The 23163-nt window shown below is 51.3% G+C and overlaps 1 protein-coding gene across 9 annotated transcripts in view; it reads left to right on the plus strand.

The window, feature by feature from the left end:
- Nucleotides 1–23163, plus strand: part of TMCO4 (transmembrane and coiled-coil domains 4) — a 103512-nt gene that overhangs the window by 60412 nt on the left and 19937 nt on the right. For all 9 annotated transcript variants that reach the window (XM_025278830.3, XM_025278834.3, XM_025278831.3 and 6 more), the window contains one exon: nt 130–214. In XM_025278830.3, the coding sequence (XP_025134615.2) occupies nt 130–214 (85 nt within the window). The remainder of the gene's footprint in view (nt 1–129; nt 215–23163) is intronic.

Raw genomic sequence — 23163 nt, forward strand, 5'->3', positions numbered from 1 at the left:
CCCAGGTCAGGAACGGCACAGCCCCCATGCATGAAGTGCAAGGCAGCCGCTGACAAGTGTGCAAGGGCCGCCGTCATCAGGGCAGCCTTTCTGGAACTGCTGTGCACACCTGTGTCCCTTCTTCCCCAGGGCCGGCGGCCTGTCACCCTGATCGGCTTCAGCCTGGGAGCCAGAGTCATCTACTTCTGTCTGCAGGAAATGGCTCAGGAGAAAGGTAAGGCTGGCTTGTTACAGGTGAAAACCCTTCCTGAGTCCGTCCCTAGGCCGGAGGCTCCACACCGGGGACCTCAAGTCTTGTGACTGTGTTCCCAGATCTTAGTTAAAAGCTTAAAATAGTTTGAAAAAGAGAAAATAGTTACTTGGAAAATTGTTTATTTCTTCCATATGTAAATTAGAGTGGATGTGAGATAGTCCTACAATAATGGCCTTGGTTTTCTGATGTGTTTTTTTTTTTTTAATTTACTTACTTATTGATTTTGGCCACGCTGGGTCCTCATTACTGCACGCGGGCTTTCTCTAGTTACGGCTTCACTGACAGGCTTGGGCTTCTCCCTGTGGCGGCTTCTCCTGTTGCAGAGCACGGCCTCTAGAACATAGGCTCAGTACTTGTGGCGATGGGCTTAGGTGCCCCGAGGCATGTGGGGTCTTCCCAGAACAGGAATCAAACCCGTGTCCTCTGTGTTGGCAGGCAGACTGCTAACCCCTGAACTGCCTGGGAAATCCTGATGTGGGTTCTAGAGTGGGAGAGGAGGGGGTGGGAGGGCTCTGAAGTTGGGGTGTTGGCAGGGCCACGTTCCCTCTGAAGGCTCTGGGGGGACCTCACCTCTTCCAGCTTCCAGTGCTGGCCAGGCTTGTAGATGCGACGTTCCACTCATGCCTCATCCTCGTCACCTTCTCCTTTATGTCTCCTCTTCTGCCCTAAGGACAGTTTTGGTGACTTCAGGGCTACCCGCTCAAAGCCAGGATGACCTCGTCTCAGGTGCAGGCACGTGTGTGCTCAGTCGTTTCTGACTGTTTGCAACCCCATGGACTGCAGCCCACCAGGCTCTTCTGTCCTTGGGATGCTCCAGGCAAGAATACTGGAGGGGGTTGCCGTTTCCTCCTCCAGGGCATTTTCTTGACCCAGGGATTGAACCCACATCGCCTGCATCTCCTGCATTGGCGGGTAGATTCTTTACCACTGAGCCACCTGATACCAATTACCTGTGTGTGATTTAATTACTTCTGCAAAGACACTTTGTCCAAGTCAGGTCCCGCTCACAGGTTCTGAGCGCATATCTCAGTGGGGGAAGGGGCACTGTTCCACCCACTACAGACACCTGTGGGAGCGTGGCATGCCGTTCAGTGACGTGCTTTCATCGTGGAGGCAGCGGAAAGCCTGGATGCCCCTGCCCCAGCCTCGGGTGGGTGAGGCCTCCGGGACTGAATGCTGGTTTGAGACAGATCTGTCAGCCGGGGCTGCCACCCAGGGAGGGTTACGGGGAGACGAGGTGCAGAGCTCGGGGCACTTGAGGTGGTCCACTGCCCTGCAGAGCACCAGCAGAAAGGATTCCTTCTCTGGATGGGGCGAGTGGCAGAGAACTGTCAACGATCTTTAATCTCACATGCACTCTGTTGGTCAGAGCAAGTGACGGTCAAACCACACAAGCAGGACTTGAGTGTTAGTCAGGACTTGAGTGTTAGTTGCTCAGTCCTGTTTGACTCTTTGAGATCCCATGGACTGTAGCCTGCCATGCTCCTCTGTCCATGGGATTCTCCAGGCAAGAATACTGGAGTGGCCTGAGCATTCCCTTCTCCGGGGGTTCTTCCCGACCCAGAGATAGAACTTGGGTCTCCCCCATTACAGGCGGATCCTTCACCCTTTGAGCCACTGGGGAAGCTCAGACCAGCAGGGTGGAGCAGTGCATTCTGTCCACAGTGGAGGGGGAGGGAAGCCAAATGGTGGACTCTGACTCTGGGGTTAGGAGGGCATGGGCTTTGCCAGCCTGAGACCTGGGTCTGCGTTTGCAAAGACCAGCCTCTGCCCAGCTGGGGAACCTGGGTTGGGTAAGGATGCAGCCTCCCTATGCGTCCATCTCTCCATTTGCAGCAGGAGGTTCATGTCACCTCTGGGCAGCGGCAAAGGGCAGAGAGACCATGGCAGTCAGGCCACCGGCCCCGTGCTGGCTCCTGAGCCTCCCCTGGCCTTCAGGCTGAGGTGTCTCTGCCGGTGCAGGGGGACCTTGCACCCACCCCTGCTCTCTGTAGTTGCTCCCCCCACCCCGGGACGTTATCCTCCTCTGTGCCGTCATTATCTTGCTCCTTTCCTGGTCATCCATCCCCAGCCCATGCAGCAGACCATCCGCCAGGCTCCTCAGTACCTGGATGTACTCAGTACTCCTCAGTACTGAGTACCTCAGTACTCAACAGTTGTTGAGTCACTCACTCGTGTCGGACTCTTTGCGCCCCCGTGGACTGCCACACGCCAGGCTCCTCTATGCTCCCGTTTCCTGGAGTTTGCTCAAATCCATGTCCATCGAGCCTGTGATACTACCTAACAGTCTCATCCTCTGCCACCCCCTTCTCCTCCTGCCCTTAATCTTTTCCAGCATCAGGGTCTTTTCCAGTGAGTCGACTCTTTGCATCAGGTGGTCAAAGAACAAGGCCACCTGGACGACATGGTCTTATTAACAGGACCGATTCTCAATTCAGAGGAGAAAGGCATACTTTTGGCTCCAGTGAGCATAAATTACTTATTAGCTTCAGAACATTAATACAAGCCAACTCTTCAATTCCCCTGCTGAACAAATTGGATTCATTTCCATTGACCACTTGGCTGAGGCCATCAGAAGTGAGATCGACTGTCAGCTGCCTCTGGCAAGTGAGGCTGGAGACCGGGGGGAGGACGATGTCCTGCCTCTCTGCCTTTGCAGGGCTGGTTCCTAGAGCAGCTTCCTTCCGGCCTCTTTTTGGTCACTGCTTCCTCTCCTGGACCTTCACTGCCAACCGATAAGAACTGGGGCTTTGGTATCAGGCAGACCTGGATCTGGGTCCCAGGTTTGTCACCGATGAGCTGTGGGACCTCGGGAAAATCACTTAACCCCTCTGAGCCTCAGTTTCCTCATCTGATGTGGGGTTTGGTACACTCATCTTGGAGGCTCCTGGAGAGATTAAAATGAGACCGTGAATGTGGAAGTACCTTCCACAGGTTCAGTTCAGTTCAGTTGCTCGGTCATGTCCGACTCTTTGCAACCCCATGAACTGCAGCACGCCAGGCTTCCCTGTCCATCCACCAACTCCTGGAGTTTACTCAAAACTCATGTGCATCAAGTCAGTGATGCCATCCAGCCATCTCATCCTCTGTCATCCCCTGCTCCTCCTGCCCTCAATCTTTCCCACCATCATGGTCTTTTCAAATGAGTCAGTTCTTCACATCAGGTGGCCAAAGTATGGGAGTTTCAGCTTCAGCATCAGTCCTTCCAATGAACATTCAGGACTGATTTCCATTAGGATGGACTGGTTGGATCTCCTTGCAGTCCAAGGGACTCTCAAGAGTCTTCTCCAACACCACAGTTCAAAAGCATCAATTCTTTGGTGCTCAGCTTTCTTTATGGTCCAACTCTCACATCCATACGTGACCACTGGAAAAACCATGGCCTTGACTAGATGGACCTTTGTTGTCTGCAGTTTAGGTTCCATTAGTAAACACCTGTTCCTCTAAACTCTAACGTGAGGGCCTACCACACACGGGGAACTATGGTGAGCGTCGAGTAGGTAGAAAGTCAAAGTTGTTCAGTTGTTTCAGACTCTTTGTGACCCCATGGACTATACAGTCCATGGAATTCTCCAGGCCAGAATACTGGAGCGGGTAGCCTTTCCCTTCTCCAGGGGATCTTCCCGACCCAGGGATCGAACCCAGGTCTCCCGCATTGCGGGCGGATTCTGTACCAGCTGAGCCACCAGGGGAGCCCATGGTGCTTGTCATTTTACGTCTACTTTCTGGCACACGTGTTAGATCCCGAACTCCAGGTGGACAAGGTCTGCCTGTGCCCCACCATCTCCCTGGCACCCAGCACATTTGAGAGCTCAGGGAAGGGCGGGGAACTTGACTCTGAGCGAGGGAATCAAGCGTGGGCTGATGTACTCAAGAGCCGGGTGCAGACTCCCCCTGCGCCAGGGGCTCAATCTCCCCGCAGCCCCTGGGGGAAAACTGAATGAGGCCGCACAGAGGAGCCACTCGGGTGCTGAGAGCTGGAGCCGGGATGTGACCCCAGGGCGCTGGGCTTCAGGGCCCTCAGTCCCGACACTGCTGTACTTTGCAGAGGAGAGTATGGGTGGGAGTCCTCCCGAGGCCCGAGCGGGGAGGGCATTCCAGAGGCCCGGGCCAGCAGGACAAAGGAAGGGCTCTCAGCGTGTCTGGAAACGCTGTGTTCTTGCAGCCTGTGAGAGGGGCACTGAGCTGGAGGCGGGTCATGGTTAGGACAGGAGCCCCGCACAGGCTGAGGCATTGGAACTGATGCTTAGGCCTCGGCCTCTGAACTGTGGGGTGAATGAAGAGCTGAGCAGGTCCTGCAGAGGGAGGCACTGGGGGCAGGGCGGGGGGTCAGCCCCGGACAGCCCGCGGTTCACACCCACACACTCCCATGCACACATTCCCATATGCTCACACACATTAACACATAGAGCAGCAACTCAGCCAGCCCCAAGGACCTCTGCCGCCCCCATTGTTCTCTGTGTCCAGGGCGGATTTTAAACAAAGAAGGAACTAGGATGGGCAGCTTCCCAAATAACAAGAGTTTGATCGAATCTGAATAGAAGCCCTGTGCTCAAAAACACAGCTGGTTTTGTCCCCACCCGATCACCTCCTAAAGGAAAAACTTGAAGCCAGAATGCTCTGAACGAGAATCGTCTCCATCAGCCTGGGAGTTTTCCCTCTGGTAACATCCCATCCCAGCGTGTCCAGACAGGAGGCGAGAGAGCACCCCAGTCGCCCTTTGCCTCGCCCTTGGTTAAGAGCTCTCCGAGAAGGGGTCTGCCCGTGGTGGCAGAGGCTTATTCCAGACATGGGCTGCGCTCCCATGGTGAGAGGTGGGACATGTTGGCGGGGGGGGGGGGGAACAAGCCGTGCCCTTTGACCCCGTCCACCCTGCTGGCCCCCTCAGCGCCTCCAGGTAGACGGTGAGCCCCTGATACCAGGCCTCAGAGTCCTGTATTTCTCCCATTTCTCTCTACCTTTCCAGAGAGCAAGAAGGGAACTCCTGATGGTTCATAGAAATAGGAAGTCAGAAACAACACACGCCCGCCTGCAGAGCAGAGCAGAGGGTCCTGAACCCGAGAGCCGGTTGCTGCTGCGCAGCCTCCCTGGGGGCCTGGGCCCAAGGCCAGCGGGGCCACGGAGTAACGTGAATGAAAACGTGGACAGACATTCACAAAAATAGGCTCAGGCGCCTGCGTGTTGAGCGGGGCCCTCGTCTTCCCGTGTCCTCTTTTCCTCTTACTGCCCACATTCTCTCCAGCCATCCAGTGAGCCCCTGGTCTGCAGGACTTTACCGCTTACCACCCAGTCCTGGGTTCTATCCCTGGGTCAGGAAGATCCCCTGGAGAAGGGAAAAGGCTGCCCACTCCAGTGTTCTTGCCTGGAGAATTCCATGGACTACACAGTCCATGGGGTCACAGGGTCGGACATGACTGAGTGCCCTTCACTTTCACCCGTTCCCCACCCATCAAAGATGAGAGGCGGACCAAGCCAGAAGGACTGCACAGATGCAGGCCTCTGTGCTCAGCTGGGGACGGGGCCACAGACTCTTCCCCACCAAGAGACCCAGCTCAGCTGCTGCAGATATGCAGGCTCTGGAGTCTGGGCATCCCCTTTGAATCCTACACCCACTGCGAGGCAAGTCTCACCTTTCTGAGCTCCAGGGGACTCGGGTAACACCCTGAGTAATAATAGTATTGTCATCAAGGCTGTAAGTGATACATGCAGTAGTGCTCACAGATGCTGGTGTGTGGGAGCCTGGGGAGTCTTATTGAGCATTTATTTTATGCTAAGATCTGTCTTAAGCTGTTTAAGAGGGAGCTGGCTTGAAATTCCCTGGAGGTCCCATGGTTAGGACTGTACGCTTTCACTGCCAAGGACTCAGGTTTGAGCCCCAGTCAGAAATGAAGAGCCCACAGGCTGCACAGTGAGGCCAAAAAAAAAAAAAAAAGGCAAGGCAGGGCTCATATGATTAGAACACCACACATATAGGTGACCTTAACCGACGCCCCAGTTGAGAAAAATCGGCCTCCCATCAGAGTGGGGGCCCCCAGGTTCTGTTCCTCTCTGTTCCTGCACTCGCCTTCCCCCGCCACCCTGTCTTTCTTGACAACCCCTCCCAAGCGCTGGCCTGGGTTTCTGGTGGGGCACCTTCAAGTCTGCAGCTGACTGTGGTCATGAATGAATTATTCACCCTTTGCCCGGAGCTGCTGTTTCACATCTAATTCATTCCAGCTCAGCTGTCTGGTTTCAGGCAGCCCTGCTCGTTTAACACCCAATTAATCTTTACACAGAGAAGACCCTCTCCTAATTGCAGGAAAGCTGTCATTATCTGAGTTGGGGGAAATGTGAAACAGGAATTACTCTAATGCAATTGAATGTACTAATTGTCTTCTGGATTCCCTGGAGACCGAGTAATGCGATGTAGCGATAAATGAGTCGCCGAGAGCACAGCACCCTTCAGCCGGCCTCCCCGGCCCTCTGCTCCCACCCAGCCTCCCCCGGCCCTCTGCTCCCACCCAGCCACAGCTCATCCTTTTTCCCCTCCCCCAGGAAAAGCTGCCTATGGCATTAACCACCTCACAGCTTCATTTCCGTCCTGAGTGATGTTGCAGACAGCAGGGGGTTACTGCTTAGGGGATATGCAGCCATCCCCAAGGTACCGCTCGCCTGGTCCTGCTCCTCCCTCCAGCTCAGGGTGGGCAGCCTACTTTCAAATAGGTGTCTGGACCACGAAGCCCTTGAGGGCAGGAATTGTGTGTGAGCAGCCTCTGTGCCTCGTGTATCTGGGATGAAGCCAACAGAGAGCGCACGCTCTGTAAGTGACGTGTCTAACGTAAACAGTCACACGGTATCAGTCAGGACAGGCGAGGTTACGCTGCAGTGACAAACAGCCCCGCCTCCTTAGAGGCATGGCCCAGCGGAGGGCTTCACCGTGCTTCCGGTCCCAGCGGAGGGCTTCACCGTGCTTCCGGTCCCAGCGGGGGGCTTCACCGTGCTTCCGGTCCCAGCGGGGGGCTTCACCGTGCTTCCGGTCCCAGCGGGGGGCTTCACCGTGCTTCCGGTCCCAGCGGGGGGCTTCACCGTGCTTCCGGTCCCAGCGGGGGGCTTCACCGTGCTTCCGGTCCCAGCGGGGGGCTTCACCGTGCTTCCGGTCCCAGCGGACGGCTTCACCGTGCTTCCGGTCCCAGCGGACGGCTTCACCGTGCTTCCGGTCCCAGCGGACGGCTTCACCGTGCTTCCGGTCCCAGCGGGGGGGCTTCACTGTGCTTCCGGTCCCAGCGGACGGCTTCACTGTGCTTCCGGTCCCAGCGGACGGCTTCACTGTGCTTCCGGTCCCAGCGGACGGCTTCCCTGTGCTTCCCGTCCACTGTGGGTCGGCCGGGGCTCTGATCTTTGTAGTCACTCAGCCATCCAGGCCAGGGGAAGCTCCCTCAGTAGGAGGTCGAGATTGTGGTGAATTACACACTAGCTCTTCAGTTTCACCTGGAACTAACACGTGACTTTCACTCATGTTTCGTCAGCTAGAGCAAGGCAAATTGATGTTTCTAACATCTGGGAAAGATCAGTGAGTATGCCCACCATGGACTCCAACTGGAAGACCTTTTTGGATTCTGGTCTCTAATTAATTCTCAGTTGAAACATTAGTTTCTTTATCTACAAAATAGGGACTTTCCTCTCTTCCCTTACTCTGCCTCATAGCTTGCGGGATAGAAGAACCCCTTGATGGGAAGCCAGAGTGTGACAGGTCCTGAGGATGCTGGGATGAGAGTGCCAGAGGTTGATGGTACCCAGGAGCTCCAGCCACAGGACCCCCCAACAGACAGAAGCAGGGATGGTCCCCAGAAGGTTACCCACCAGAGGACCAGAGATGAGGCCAGTGTAGAGCTGGGTCCAGTCCAGCAGGGAGCAGGCTGCAGGCAGACAAAACTCTGAGCTGTGGTGATGGTGACTGGCTCCAGCCCAGGGCCCAGAGAATCAGACATGACCGGATAAAAATGCCCTGGAGACGTAGAGCGCGTGTGCTCAGTCGCTGAGGTCTGTTCGATTCCTTGCGACGCCGTGGGCTGTAGCCCACCAGGCTCCTCTGTCCATGGGATTTCCCAGGCAGGAATACTAGAGTGGGCTGCCATTTCCTTCTCCAGGAGGTCTTCCTGATTCAGGGATTGAACCTGAGTCTCCTGCAACTCCTGCATTGGCCGGCAGGTTCTTTACCACTGAGCCACCTGGGAAGCCCTGACGGCATAGTGAGTGAGTGAGTGAGTGAAAGTCACTCAGTCGTGTCTGACTCTTTGCAACCCCCCTGAACTGTACAGTCCATGGAATTCTCCAGGCCAGAATACTGGAGTGCATAGCCTTTCCCTTCTCCAGGGTATCTTCCCAACGCAGGGATCGAACCCAGGTCTCCCGCATTGCAGGCGGATTCTTCACCACTGGGCCACCAGGGAAGTCCCTGCTCTTGGCTTTGGTGTCCGTCACCACAGATGGGACGGATGTCTGTGCCAATGCTTGATGGTGTCAGTTTTGTTAACTCGGATCCTCACAGCCTCCTCATGGGCCGGCATCTGACTCACCATATTCTATAGAGAGTGGACAAGGACTTTGAGACTCGGAGAGTTGAAGGGTTTCCCCAGAGTCGGAGCTGGGAGGTGGCAGAGCTGAGGCTGCCCCCCAGCGCCTGGCCCTGGCCCTTGGTCCAGGTCCCTCTCCTGCTCTCTGTCCGAGCTCCTGGGAAACAGATTATCTGCCAAAGCTTCTCTCTGCAGGGCGATGGAGGGGCAGCCTCCAGGAATTATTTTCCCAGCCATGGTGAGCCCTGGTGCCCTACCAGCCTCACGAGCACGCCCCCACCAAGGGACCTTTCTCAGTTTCCCTCCCTCCTGGGCCTCCTCCTCACTGAGAATGTTGTACAAACAAGTCCCTTGCATGAGTCTGATTGATAATAACTGAAGAATCCAGACCCTCTGCAGTGAAGGAGCAGCCCTCTGGGGGTTTGGGGATCCCAGCAGGGGAAGGAAGCACCTCAGTTCAGTTCAGTCCCTCAGTCGTGTCCAACTCTTTTCAACCCCATGGACTGTAGCCTACCAGGCTCCTCCCTCCATTGATTCTCCAGGCAAGAGTACTGGAGTGGGTTGCCATTTCCTTCTCCAGGGGATCTTCCCGACCCAGGGATCGAACCCAGGTCTCCCGCATTCCAGGCAGACGCTTTAACCTCTGAGCCACCAGGGAAGCCCCAATATATGTAAAGCACTTAGCAAAAATGGCTGGCAAGTCGCAGGCGTTCAGTAACTGCTATCTTTGTCCCTGTTACTGCTACGGTTGTACTTTCTCCTGTTATCACCCAGCTGCTATAACTGAGCTGTGGCTTCAGCTACTCACTTCCTAGCCATCAGAGCAAAAGCAGAAAGCATTGATCCTATTTCTCACTTCCATAAGGGGACTTGGAGATACCAGCTCTGCTGGTAGTAAGACCTTCCTTTTCAACCTGTCTCACTCTGAGAGTTTCACACTCTCCTGTGAGGAGCTAAGTGCTCAGGTTCAGGTTTAATTAGCCATCAGAGCCTCAAACAGCTCTGTCTTCTGCTCACTGGAAAGGTTTACAGACCCAGTACCATGAAGACCACAGCATGGCTGGGAATGACCTCTCCAGGGTGCTGCCTAATTGTCTGGAGGGTGGTAGCAGGGGTGTCTGCAGAAACTCAGGCAGGGAGATAATTTCTTCAGCTTTGAGCACCTGGGTACTTGAAAGAATGTTAATTAGGCGGCAAGTCCCAAGTTGGGCTCTCATTGGTGTAATTTTACATTTAGTAATTTAGCAGTTGCTGGGGGTAGAGGCTTCAGGGGACCGTTGTTGAACATGGCTCACAGCTTAGTCAGTTTAGTTGCTCAGTCGTGTCTGACTCTTTGCGACCCCATGGACCACAGCACACCAGGCCTCCCTGTCCATCACCAACTCCCAGAGCTTGCCCAAACTCATGTCCATTGAGTCAGTGATGCCATCTAACCATCTCATCCTCTGTCGTCCCCTTCTCCTCCCACCTTCAATCTTTCCCAGCATCAGGGTCTTTTCCAATGAGTCAGTTCTTTGCATCAGGTGGCCAAAGTATTGGAGCTTCAGCATCAGCATCAGTCCTTCCAATGAATATTCAGGACTGATTTCCTTTAGGATGGCCTGGTTGGATCTCCTAGCAGTCCAAGGGACTCTCAAGAGTCTTCTCCAACCTTGGCCCAGCCTTAGATACCCCATAAGAGGGCTGTGGGGTTTTCTTGTTTGTTTGTTTTTTAATATGTATTTATTTATCTATTTGGCTACACTGGGTCTTAGTTGCAGCACATGAGATCTAGTTCCCTGACCAGGGATCGAACCTAAGCCCCCTGCATTGGGAGCTCAGAGTCTTAGCTGCTGGACCACAAGGGAAGTCCTTTGAGGGCTTGTTGAACCGCACTTAATGAAGCCAGCTGACTGAGTCACAGTTCCTGCCGGGTTCTTCCCATGAAGTGTCTCGTTGATGGTCCCAGCCAACCCGTGTGCACCTAGGCCCTGTGACCCATGACAAGGCCCACTCCACTGCCCCAGGGGGACCTTGGACCTGTCTCTTGAATGGCACCACTGAGTGTTTACCCAGCTTGTCCAGGCTGCACAGCCAGTAAAAGGCAGCGTCAGGTCTGGAGCCTTCTTGGGGCTCGTCTCAGGGACCCTGGGGCGTGGCAGGTGCTCTGGGGTGTGGTCAGCCCCACGCTTGCAGGTGGCTTTCCTGGAAGGTCCTGGCCGAGTGTCCCGGGACACCTGGAGCATCTGTGGCTGCCACAGCACCATCTGGCGGTGACTCGTGGAGCACGCACCTCACGAGCTCAGCTTGGAGCGGGCTTCCAACAGGCGCCGGCCAGAGAGGCCAGCAGCCTTCCCTTGGGGGCTTGTGCAGAACTGGTACCTCCTCCCGCTGTCTGAGAGATTTCCGTGTCAGCAGCCACATCCTCCCTGTCTGTATTTATTAGACATCAGAGATACAAAGCAGCGGGGTAGTTCCCTGGTGGTCCAGTAGTTAGGACTCCATGCTTTCACCACTGGAGGCCTGGATTTGATCCCTGGTCAAGGAACTAAGATCCCACAAGCTGCAAGGTGTGGCCAAAATAAAAGGGGGGCGGGAGGGGCGGGTGTAGATACAAAGAGGGGGAGGATCTGGTATTTACCGAGCTCCTGCTGGGAAAGGTGTTTCCTGGCATCATCTCCTAGAGTCTTCCCAACAGCCCTGCAAGTCAGCGATTCTCCTGCCCTTTCTGGATGAGGAGATGGACAGGCGTGGCCTGGCCTGGCTCCCGTGGCCCCATTGGACCCCTGCTCATGTCATCAAAGCAGAAGGTCTGCCCTCCTAAGTGTCACCGGGCTTTCCTGGCAACAGCTACCCAACGTGTGCTGTCATTTCCGTGAACTTGTTCCCCTCCCCAGATGAAAATCAGGAGGAAATGTTCTGAAAAAGAACTTCTCTTAAGAAAAGAAAGAAAAATCAAATCCCATTAGTCCATTAGCGATGCCCCCTTTTTCTTTAATGACCAAAAACTATACAAGATCAGGTTCCCGTGGCACTTATTTTAAAAGATGGAAGGGAACTCAGATGGGGTTGTTTTTGAGGATTCCACAGCATCGCAGAGGTCACTGGGAGGCCCCTGCCCTGTGCCGACCCGTGTGGAGAAAGTCATTGGCAGAGAAGAGGAAGAGCAATGACCAGGTTTCTGATATGCCTCCAGTTACCCCACCAGGAACTTGAACTCAGGCCCATAGACATGCATTCATGCTCACTGGGTCGTTCAAAGAGGCGAGCGGCTGCCAGAACTGGGCCCACGCCGGGGTCTGAGGCTCCCAGTTTGGCAGGGCTGTTCATGCAGGGATAAGGCAGCGTTAGTCATAAAGACATTACTACCAGCAGCCTTATCAGTGATCTCTGCCCTGACTGTTCCTGACTGGCAATCACTGTACCATCTGTTTCAGAAATGGAATAAAGAGTTATAAAGCTTGAGAGTGGGTAAGAGGAAGCAACCACGGGGAAATCTTACTTTGAACCCAGATCTAGGCACTTTAAGTAAAATTACCCAGTGGAAATACGACCACTACTGTCAGAATACGAGCCTGACATTGGAGTCCAGAGAACCTCAGTTCAGTGGACTCAGACTTGCTAAACTGTAGGCAGCGCTGTGGACTCCAGGTTATAAGCACTAGCAGAATGGGAATAACCACTGTGGACTTTCAGCCAGGTTCCCAGCCACAGGCATTACCATACAGGTCCTCAGTCCAAACTACACAGATTCCCATGTAAGAGCAGCTTTAAAGATGAGGTCTTACTCCATAAAGTTGATAAAAACACATGAAAAAAAAAAAACGAAAAACACCATATGGGAAAAGCACAAAGAAGCAAACATCAAGATTAGATCCTTAATTTAATAGAATGGCCTAAAGGAGTGCCCCCCTCAAAAAAATAAGCATGATTACAATAATTAAGGACATAAAACATTGAAGGATAAGTGGAAAGAGTAAAATGTTGGGAAAAAAAAAAGTACAGGGAGATTTTTAAATGAAACCAGTGGAACTTTTAGAAATGAAAAAGAATAGTCATTGAAATTAAAACTTTGGTGGGAAAGTTAAACAGATTAGACAAAGCTAGCGAGAAATCTTTCCCAAAGGAAAGATCTTTGGGGTACGTATTAGGTATGTTAAGGTCAGAAGAGCAATGGCTCCTGAATGGCTCACAGTTCAACAATCTGGCAGTCAGAAGCGCTTTACAAAGGAGAGCATCACTCTGATAATGAACATGCCCGGGGGCTCCCTTGGACTTGAGACGTACCATTCTAATTTCCCCTACAGGAGCCCCAGAGAAGGAAATGGCAACCCACTCCATTATTCTTGCCTGGAGAATTTCATGGACTGAGGAGCCTGGCGGGCTCCTCTGGGACTGCCATGGGATTGCCAAAAGTCGGACACGGCTGAGTGACCAACACTGGCTTACACTTAAAAAGGGAAACAATGAATTGGAAGATTGGTTTGAAGAAATTACTCACAATGCATTGTGGAGAGATAAAGAGATAGAAGATAGGAAAGAGAAGTTAATGTTCAACAGTTGCCTAATTCCAACTCCAAAAAGGAGAGAATAGGAAAGAGATATAATTTACTGACTGAGATTGACTGACAGACGTGATTCCTAAGGTTCAGGGAACATGAGTCTTGAGCAGAATAAATATGTTACACCTACACAGATCATAGTGAACTCCAGAGATAAAAAGGAATTGTTTAATTACTTTTTAAATGAATTTTTAAAAATAATACTTACAAAGAAACCTCAACTAGACTGATGAGACTTCTCAAAACAATAGAAACCACAAAAGGGAAAAAAAAATTGTCAATCTAAAATTATATATCCATCCAGCTAAACTATCATTTGAGGTGGAAGCCAAAAGATATTTTCAAAGACTGAGCAAGTTTACCTTAAAGAGACCCTTGCTGCAGTAACTACTCAAGGAACTCTACTTCAAAAAACAGTGAATATTACTGTGATAATATAGACAGAACATCTAGCACTGTTCCTGGAATCCAGGACCATGCTCATAACCACTAGCTGCCTTTATCATACTTGAATAAAAGCCTCCAGACCCTGCTCTGCAGCTCTGACCACTGGCCCTCTGGACCTGGTTGCTTGATCTTGCACTTGATTAAATCAGTGCTTGAACACCCCACCTTGATCTTGCCTAAAGGATTCTGTTTTGGCCTATTTTCCAGTTCTCTAGAAGGATCCTGCCTTCATTCAGAGTCCCAAAACCACATCCCTGAAAACAGCCACTTGCCAACATCCTGGCTGGGCTGCTTCAGTGCCCAGGTGTTCCTCCCACTCCTCTTCTCACTGGGTGAGAATTCAAAGAAACATTCCCCTAGTACTGGTACCACCAGGGGTTTTTAACCCATTGCTTACTGCACACGAGCTCTCAGTACTTTGCAGTGTTTCAGATATATTGCATATATCTGTCGTAGACTGATTGCAAAAAAAAAAAATGGCCCTACTTCTCCACCCCTCCCTATTTTCACATCTTTTCCAATATGACCTTGAAGCTCTTCCCATCAAGAAGTGCAGTCAGTTTCTCCACCCTTTGAATCTGGACTGGCCTTGTGACTTGCATTCGCTAAAAAAAAAAGTAAAAGAAATGACATCATATCCATTTCAAACTTAAGCTTCGGAAGGCCTCGCACATGGGTTTCACCCTCGCCTTAAGAACAAGTCAAGGCTAGCCCCCTGGAGGATGGAAGACACGTGAGGCAAAGCCACGTAATCTCAGCCAGCCCCCAGGCTACCCACCAGCTGGTCGTAGACACATGAGTGAACCCAGTGGGATCAAGCAGGCCAGGATAATCTCAGCAGAACTGCATAGCCCATTGGTAGGCTCATGAGAAATAACAAATGGTTACTTCAGGTCACTGAGTCTGGGGCTTATTTGTTATACAGCAGCAGCTAACCAATAGAAAGACATTTTATTTGTGTATATGCATATAATGAAACTGCTGGTGTTATACTGGCTCACAGCTGTGTTTCTATTCATGTCATCTTGTTCAGTTTAACCTTTCTGGTGGGGAATTGAGTGCCCATGCTAGGATGGATGGCCCCCCACTCCAGTACTCTTGCCTGGAAAATCCTATGGACGGAGGAGCCTGGTAGGCTGCAGTCCATGGGGTCACGAAGAGTCGGACACGACTGAGCAACTTCACTTTCACTTTTCACTTTCATGCATTGGAGAAGGAAATGGCAACCCACTCCAGTGTTCTTGCCTGGAGAATCCCAGGGACGGGGGAGCCTGGTGGGCTGCCGTCTATGGGGTCGCTCAGAGTTGGACACGACTGAAGCGACTTAGCAGCAGCACCAGCAGCAGCTAGGGTGTGGACCGACAGCCGTAACTGCCCATCAGAAACTGCACAGTGTGACATGTCTCATGCAGACCCCTCTTTCTTTGCGTGATCTTTCCACCCACTTGGTTTGACAGGTGTTCCCAAAAGTAGCAAAGCAAAAGGTCGTGTGCCTTTGGCGTGGTGCCCACATCAGGATGTCAGTCTTCCAGCAAACTCCAGCCTGCTGGTGTGTGTCTTGAGTCAACCGAGTAAGAACTGTTTATCTTGGCAAGTTGTGCTGTTCTGTTTTTAATATTCGATTTTAGAAGATGTCGCAGTTATCAAAAGACATGTTTTGGTTCAAGATTAGGGAAGTAGAGTAGGAGAGAAAATGTAGGGATCACTGAATTCCACTCTGCCCCTTATTGTGTGACTTTGGGCAAATTACTTAGTGTCTCTGAGGCAAGTTTTCCCCATCATAAAATGGGAGTAGTCCTGCTTACCTCCTAGAGTTGTTACAAGAAGAAAATGAAACAGTATATGTATAAAGCACTTAGCCTAGGTAAGCTGTGATGATGATAAAGAAAAGAAGGGAGGTTAAGAAATAGTATACCAGAACTTTGTTTAAAAACAAACAACAAAGGAATGACCTCTGCAGCAAGATCTCTCTCTCCAGCTTCTCTCCCAGCTCCTCTGAAGTTAGACCAGTATTACTGCCTGTGATACTTGAAGGATAAAACCAAGGCAAAAGAGTTCCTCAGTAAGCTCAGACACACTTAAACATCCTGACCTTGAATTCTTGAACTCTCACTTAGCTGAAAACTGCGTCTGGGGTGTCACTAGGTACAGTTGAAATGCAAAGCAAACTGTCGTTCAGTCAGCTGGCTCTTTCATCTCCAGCAGACATCGCCTTTGATGTGATTTCTTTCCCTTCTACGGAATCGCACCTCCCAGGTGCTTTGTCTGCAGCCAGACCCCGCTTTAGCCTCCCCTGGAGAGGCGGGTGGACAACCACGAGAGGTCAGGCATGCAGATTAATTTTTCGGGCTCCCAGATGCTAGTAACAGCCTTACCACTTTGCCGAATGGAAGAGACGGGAATCAAAAGGGAGAGATGAAGGCTTACTCCTTCCATGAAAAAATCATCCCAAATCCCTATAATCCATCAACGGGTCCCTTAAACGGTTCTTTCTAGTGTGAACGTCATTCCACTGAAGGGTTGGGAGGAGGGGGATAGTCAAAGCTTGCCTTCATCTCCCTTCCCTCTGGCTCCTGGACCTCTCCCTCTCCCCTCCGCTGCGTCTGTGGGTTTATCTTGCGTGTACGTGTGTCTTTGGCATGGATTTCATTTGTGTTAGATGCGGTTCACAGCATTTTCTTCAAGGTCTGTTTTCTGGACCCGCCATCAGGAGATAACTTCCTCCTTCGTTTCCCACCTTATCGCTCAGTGCACACACGACCCCCTGCCAGGAGGAAGAACATCCTTCTTTTTCGCTTCTCAAACTGTGGTCTTTGCAGCGCGGGAGAATCTCATTACTGACAGTGTGATAGGCCTGTGGGAGCGTGTGATGTGGCCTTTCCTGCCGTGTGATGAGATTTCTGTGTAGCTCCTAGAGGAGGCTGGTGGGAGAGACCTGGCAGGCACCGCCAGGGCCTGCCTCATGTTCCGAAAGCACGTGGTCTGGAGAGGACAGAATGACAGAGGCGAAGCTGGGAGTGGCCATTCCCAGTGACACAGGGCCCCCCTCATCGTACAAAAAGGATGCTCTGTGGGACTCTGAAAGAGCTAGCCCTACTTGGTACATTTTAAGAATGTTTAGTTTGATAGAAACTCAATGTATCAACAGCCTCAGATATGCAGATGCTACTACTCTAATGCCAGAAAGTGAAGGGGAACTGAAGAGCGCCTTCATGAGGGCGAAAGAGGGGAGTGGAAAAGCTGGCCCAAAATCCAGCATTCAGAAAACTAAGATCGTGGCATCTGGTCTCATCACTTCATGGCGAATAGAAGGGGGAGAAGTGGAAGCAATGACAGGTTTTATTCTCTTGGGCCTCAAAATCACTGCGGATGGTGACTGCAGCCATGAGATTGAAAGACGCTTGCTCCTTGGAAGGAAGGCTGTGAGAAACCTAGACGGCATATTAAAAAGCAGAGACATCACTTTGCCGACAAAGGTCCATATAGTCAAAGCTAGGGTTTTTACACTAGTCATGTAGAGATGTGAGAGTTGGACCTTAAAGAAGGCTGAGTGCCAAAGAGCTGATCTTTCAAATTTTGGTGCTGGAGAAGACTCGTGGGAGTCCCTTGGACAGCCAGGAGACCAAACCAGTCAATCCTAGAGGAAATCAACCCTGAATATTCATTGGAAGGACTGATGCTTACGCCAAAGCTCCAATACTTTGGCCACCTGATGCAAAGAACTGACTCATTGGAAAAGACCCTGATGCTGGGAAAGATTGAAGGCAGGACGAGAAGGGGACGACAGAGGATGAGATGGTTGGATGGCATCACCGACTTGATGGACATGAGTTTGAGCAAACTCCGGAAGATAATGAAGGACAGGGAGGTCTGGCGTGCTGCAGTCCAGGGGGTCGCAAAGGGTCAGACACGACTTGGTGACCGAACCACAGCATAGAGGATTTTAAAGACCAAGGCTCCAGAGTGAAAGAATTCTTGCTGTTGTGAAGAACTAGCCGTTCTCAGCTCTTGGGGCTTTTTTTGTGATTTGTTTTGTATTTTTTTGAAAAGCTAAGACAATCTCCAGACTGCCAGGAGCACCCCAGTGGTAAAAGTGTCATATCAGGAATCTGGCGTGATAAGAGCAGTTGACAAGATAGAAACTGATTTATCTAAATCCTAAGTGATAAAAAGCAAGATGGTTGCACAACAGTATGGCTATACTTAATGCTACTGAACTGTACTCTTAAAAATGGTTAAGGAACTTCCCTGGAGGACCAGTGGGTGAGACGGAGCCCTCCAGTGCAGGGGGTTGGGACCCCTACTCGGGAAACTAAGATCCCACAAGCCTCACAGCTAAAAAATAAAAATAATAAAACAGAAGCAACATTGTAGCAAATTCAATAAAGACTTTTTTAAAAGGTCCATATCAAAAGAATTTTTTAAATGGTTAAGATGAAAACTCATGTTATGAGTATTTTACCATAATTTGTTTTTTTTTTTAATTTTGGGACTTCCCTGGTGGTCCAGCGGTTAGGACTGTCTGCTTTCCCTGCCAGGGGTGCGGTTTCAATCCTTGGTTGGGTAACTGAGATCCCACAAGCTGAGTGGTGGGGCCAAAAAAAAAATGTTTTTAAGTAAATGAGGATGTGTTTAACTGTAGTTGACAGCTCTACAGCTGCTTCCCTCCGGAGGCTTCATCCTCCGACCACGTGCCCGGCATCACTACTCCCCACCACTGACTCCTCAAATAGTACCTGCAATTAGCAGCTGGCTAGAAACAGGCACAGAGAAGGCAATGACACCCCACTCCAGGACTCTTGCCTGGAAAATCCCATGGACGGAGGAGCCTGGTGGGCTGCAGTCCATGGGGTCGCAAAGAGTCAGACACGACTGAGCGACTTCCCTTTCACTTTTCACTTTCATGCATTGGGGAAGGAAATGGCAACTCACTCCAGTGTTCTTGCCTGGAGAATCCCAGGGACAGGGGAGCCTGGTGGGCTGCCGTCTATGGGCTCAGAGAGTTGGACACGACTGAAGCGACTTAGCAGCAGCAGCAGAAGCAGGTGTGGTACTGTAATGGCGAAGCCATCTCCAAAGACAGTGCGTCCTGCCCACCATTTCTGCCTCGCTGCCAACTTGATTGTGTGCATGGGAAAAACAGTGGATCCCACTGACCGGGCATGTACCAGGAACCACCCTGAGCATATAACAACCTCACTCTAGCCCTGGGAAATCAACATTATTGTATTATCTCCATTTTACATGAGGAAGCTAAGGCTCCAAGTTACTAAATAACTGACTTCAATTCACGCAAAACCAGCATTTGAAGATATCTTCTGTGCTCAAGGTCAAGCAACTTCTCCCAGACTGGCGATTCCCAACGTTTCTGTGCCCCTGGGCCCTTTCTGCTGGCAAACATTTCCCAGCCCTGCCCGTGGCACTTGTCACTCTTTCAGCGTCTCCTGGTGGAGAAAGTATGTAATGACAAAAAGCTACCTGAATCCAGAAATTCTGAGTTGCAACAGCCATCCGATAGTCCTAATCATGGCACCTGCCGGGTGCGACAGGCGGCCTTTAATTGGTCAGCGGTGGTTTGCACTTACACAGGCCCTCAAATTCACTCCGGATCTTTGTCCCCAGAGATGGGACACCTTGAGCTACACCACGAAGCTCCTGAAGGGTCTGGAGATCCCAAGCCTTCCGTATCATGTAGGCCAAGCCCAAGGGATTCTGTGAATATGGCTGATGTTAGGTGCTTCTTGGGAGGGTCACCATGAGCCTCTGGCTCACACTGTCAGAAGCCAGGGGAGAGTCGGCTCAGTCAGGTCAGGGTCAGAAGGACCAGCTCCACCAGGGCAGGGTCAGAAGGGCCGTTCATGTTCTTGCCCGCTGCAGACCGCAGCTAGCCACCGTAGCAGCCGTTCCCCTGGAGCAGAAGCCTGGAAACCAGCAGTTAAAGAGCTGAGTGGGTGCTTGAGTGCTCAGTTGCTTCAGTCCTGTCCAACTCCTTGCGACTCTGTGGACTGTAGCTCACCAGGCTCCTCTGTCCATGGGATTCTCCAGGCAACAATACTGGAGTGGGTTGCCATGCCCTCCTCTGGGGGATCTTCCCACGCAGGGATGAAACTCATGTCTCCTGTGTTGCAGGGGCATTCTTTACTGACTGAGCCACCAGGAAAGCCCGAAAAGCTGAGAGCAGTGGTTAAATACTCACATTTACTTTCAGCAGACTCAGCACTTGCTCTTCATTATCCAGTCTACAGAGATCCTCGACTGGCACCTCTCAATTAAAAAAAATTTTTTTTGCATGTATTCTCACCACAAAGGGTCCACACTGCCGAGTCCCGTGGCTTGCTTTCATTCATCCCACCAGTACTTACTGAGCTCAGCACCGCTGCCAGGTGCTGTTTGCTGAGGGCGCTGGGGATTCCCTGTTGTTGTCCAGTTGCTCAGTCGTGTCCAACTCTTTGCAACCCCAAGGACTGCACCACACCAGGCCTCCCTGTCCTTCACCAGCCCCGGAGCTTGCTCAAACTCAGGTCCACTGAGTCAGCGATGCCATCCCACCGTCTCATCCTCCATCGTCCCCTTCTCCTCCTGCCTTCAATCTTTCCCAGCACCAGGGTCTTTTCCATTGAGTCGGCTCTGCATCAGGTGGCCAAAGTATTGGAATTTTAGCTTTAGCATCAGTCCTTCCAATGAATATTCAGGACTGATTTCCTTTAGGATTGGCTGTTTTGATCTCCTTGCTGTCTAAGAGACTCTCGAGAGTCTTCTCCAACACCACAGTTCAAAAGCATCAATTCTTCAGCACTCAGCCTTCTTTATGGTCCAACTCTCACATCCATACATGACTACTGGAAAAACCATAGCTTTGACTATACAGACCTTCCTGGGGAACATGAGAAAGAACAGTCTCAGCCCTCGGGGAGCTACCATGTAGTGGCAGACAGACTGAAAAAGAGATTTTAAAAGACAACTAGGTCATGAGTCAGATGGTCTCAAGTGCTGTGGAGAAAAGGAAATCAGAGAAGAGAGATGGGGACTCCTGGTCGGGGTGGGAGGTTGGATCCTCCTCCCTTTGGAGGGTGACAGTTGAGCAGAGAGGTGCCGGGGGGGCATGTGGATGTCAGCGGGAAAGGCATCGGGAGGAGGGGTCAGTGAGGGAAAGGCCTGGCATGTTCTGGAACAGCGAGGCCAGTCTGGCCGGAGCAGAGCGAGTGAGGGGATGCATGGGGGAGGTCTCGGCGGGCTTCAGGAGCTGCTGAAGATGACTTACCCCAGGAGAGATGGACCCCACGAGAGGGTCTTGAGCATGAGAGTGAAATGATCTGACTCTCCCTCCAGTGTAATTTACATACTACACAATCCCCCCGTCTTCAGTATATAAGTCAGTGATTTTCAGCAAACGTACAGTCCAAAGCATTCCACAACTCAGTTGTCGAAAATTTCCATCACCCCCAGAATGTACCTACCTCGTGCCTATGACTTGACTTTTAAAGGGATCACTTTGGCTCCCGTATTAAGAATAAAAATAAGAGATAGAAGTCAAAGACAGTTTGGAAAAGTAGTGTTTCTCATAGCACACATGAGTGACGAAAAGCACCAAAAGTGGAGAGGAGAAGGCAGGACTGATGAGCACTTCCTGGTGCTTCACTGGCCAAGACTCCTCACTCCCAGTGAGTTCAAGCCCTGCTCGGAGGACTAGATCCCACCTGCCCCAGCGAAAGATCCCACGTGCCGCGACAAAGGTGGAAGATCCCGCGTGCCACGACTCCAGTCCAGTGCAGCCAAATAAATAAATACATAACTAAAAAGTTTAAAAAAAAAAAAAAAGGACTGATAGAGCATTTCTTCTCCACTGCTGGAGGGATGGAGCTGCCTTAATTCCAAAGTCCTAACAGAGTGAAGGGCCTCCACCTTTGCAGTAAAAGCATTGTATTGGAAACATACACAGGATTGCTTAAAAAATAAGAAATCCACGCTTAAAAGCTGGACATGCCTGTGTCCTCTACTCGAAGGTGGCCAATGCTTGTTGGACCCCTGACTGTTTATAAAGCTATGGGACTATCTTCACACCTTAAGAATTCACAGGAAGAAAAGCTGATGGTAGCAACTGGAATAAATCCCACATATTTCAGAAAACATTTATGGTCCCTGCAGTTAAACTGCAGTAAGGTGGTCTTATGTTCGTTATTATTGTTAAAATATTAAATACCAGTTTCTTTTTTAAAACATTTATTTAGCTGTGCTGGGTCTTAGTTGTGGCATGTGGGGTCTAGTCCCCTGACCAGGGGTTGAACCCAGACACCCTGCATTTGGAGTGTGGAGTCTTAGCCACTGGACCACGAGGGAACTCCATTGTGACATGAAGAATCACGTGTGTCCACGGAAGGGACCTTCTTGACTCTAAAAGTGGTACCTGAGTGAGGATTTTCTGTGTTTTACCTGGAAGACTGAAATTTTCTGGCATTATAAAGTTTTGGACCAAACAATGAATTTTGACATTTTTTTCCCCCGGCATCTAATTCAGTGGCCAGTTTTCTTAACTCAGACTTCCCCTCCTGGACTGTATCATTCTGGGAACAGGACATAGAGTTATCCCTTGGGTGGGTCTAAAATGAGACAATGGCACCCCACTCCAGTACTCTTGCCTGGAAAATTCCATGGACGGAGGAGCCTGGTAGGCTGCAGTCCATGGGGTCACGAAGAGTCGGTCACGAAGAGTCGGGCACGACTGAGCGACTTCACTTTCACTTTTCACTTTCATGCATTGGAGATGGAAATGGCAACCACTCCAGTGTTCTTGCCTGGAAAATCCCAGGGGCGGTGGAGCCTGATGGGCTGCCGTCTATGGGGTCGCACAGAGTCAGACACGACTGAAGCAACTTAGCAGCAGTAGCAGCAGCAAGTTTTTTTAGCTAACACCTGTGTGTCACCAAGAGTCTGCTTCGTGGCTTATCTCCAGGTTTGCCTTTTGTTCCAGAGACCAAATCATGTTTTAAAATGTAAGGAGAGCACCTACGACTGTGTAACCGTCAGAAGGGGAGGAGGTCTCGTTAAGTCAGTTTTCAACCAGGCTTCAGTAAACATGTTTCCAGCTCGCTGCCCACCCTGGCTGGATTTGACGGTTCTGGATTGTTTTATGAGTTTCAGCTGCTAGTCTCAGTTCAGCAAAAGGCAGCTATCTCTTTGCTGTTCGTCACAGCTGTCTGATGGGAATCACGGCATCCTGGCGGTCACCCTAGGCAACCTGGCGGGGAATGCCGCAATCCCACTGCTGGCCACAAGGGGTCCCAGCCCGCCCGGTGATGGCCCCTGGGGCAGCGGAGCTCCTGAGATAGATTCATCAGGCAGGTGCCCTGAGTGGCCGGCATCCAGAGAGCGC

Source organism: Bubalus bubalis, chromosome 2 (assembly GCF_019923935.1).
Source record: "Bubalus bubalis isolate 160015118507 breed Murrah chromosome 2, NDDB_SH_1, whole genome shotgun sequence".
Taxonomy (NCBI): Eukaryota; Metazoa; Chordata; class Mammalia; order Artiodactyla; family Bovidae; genus Bubalus; species Bubalus bubalis.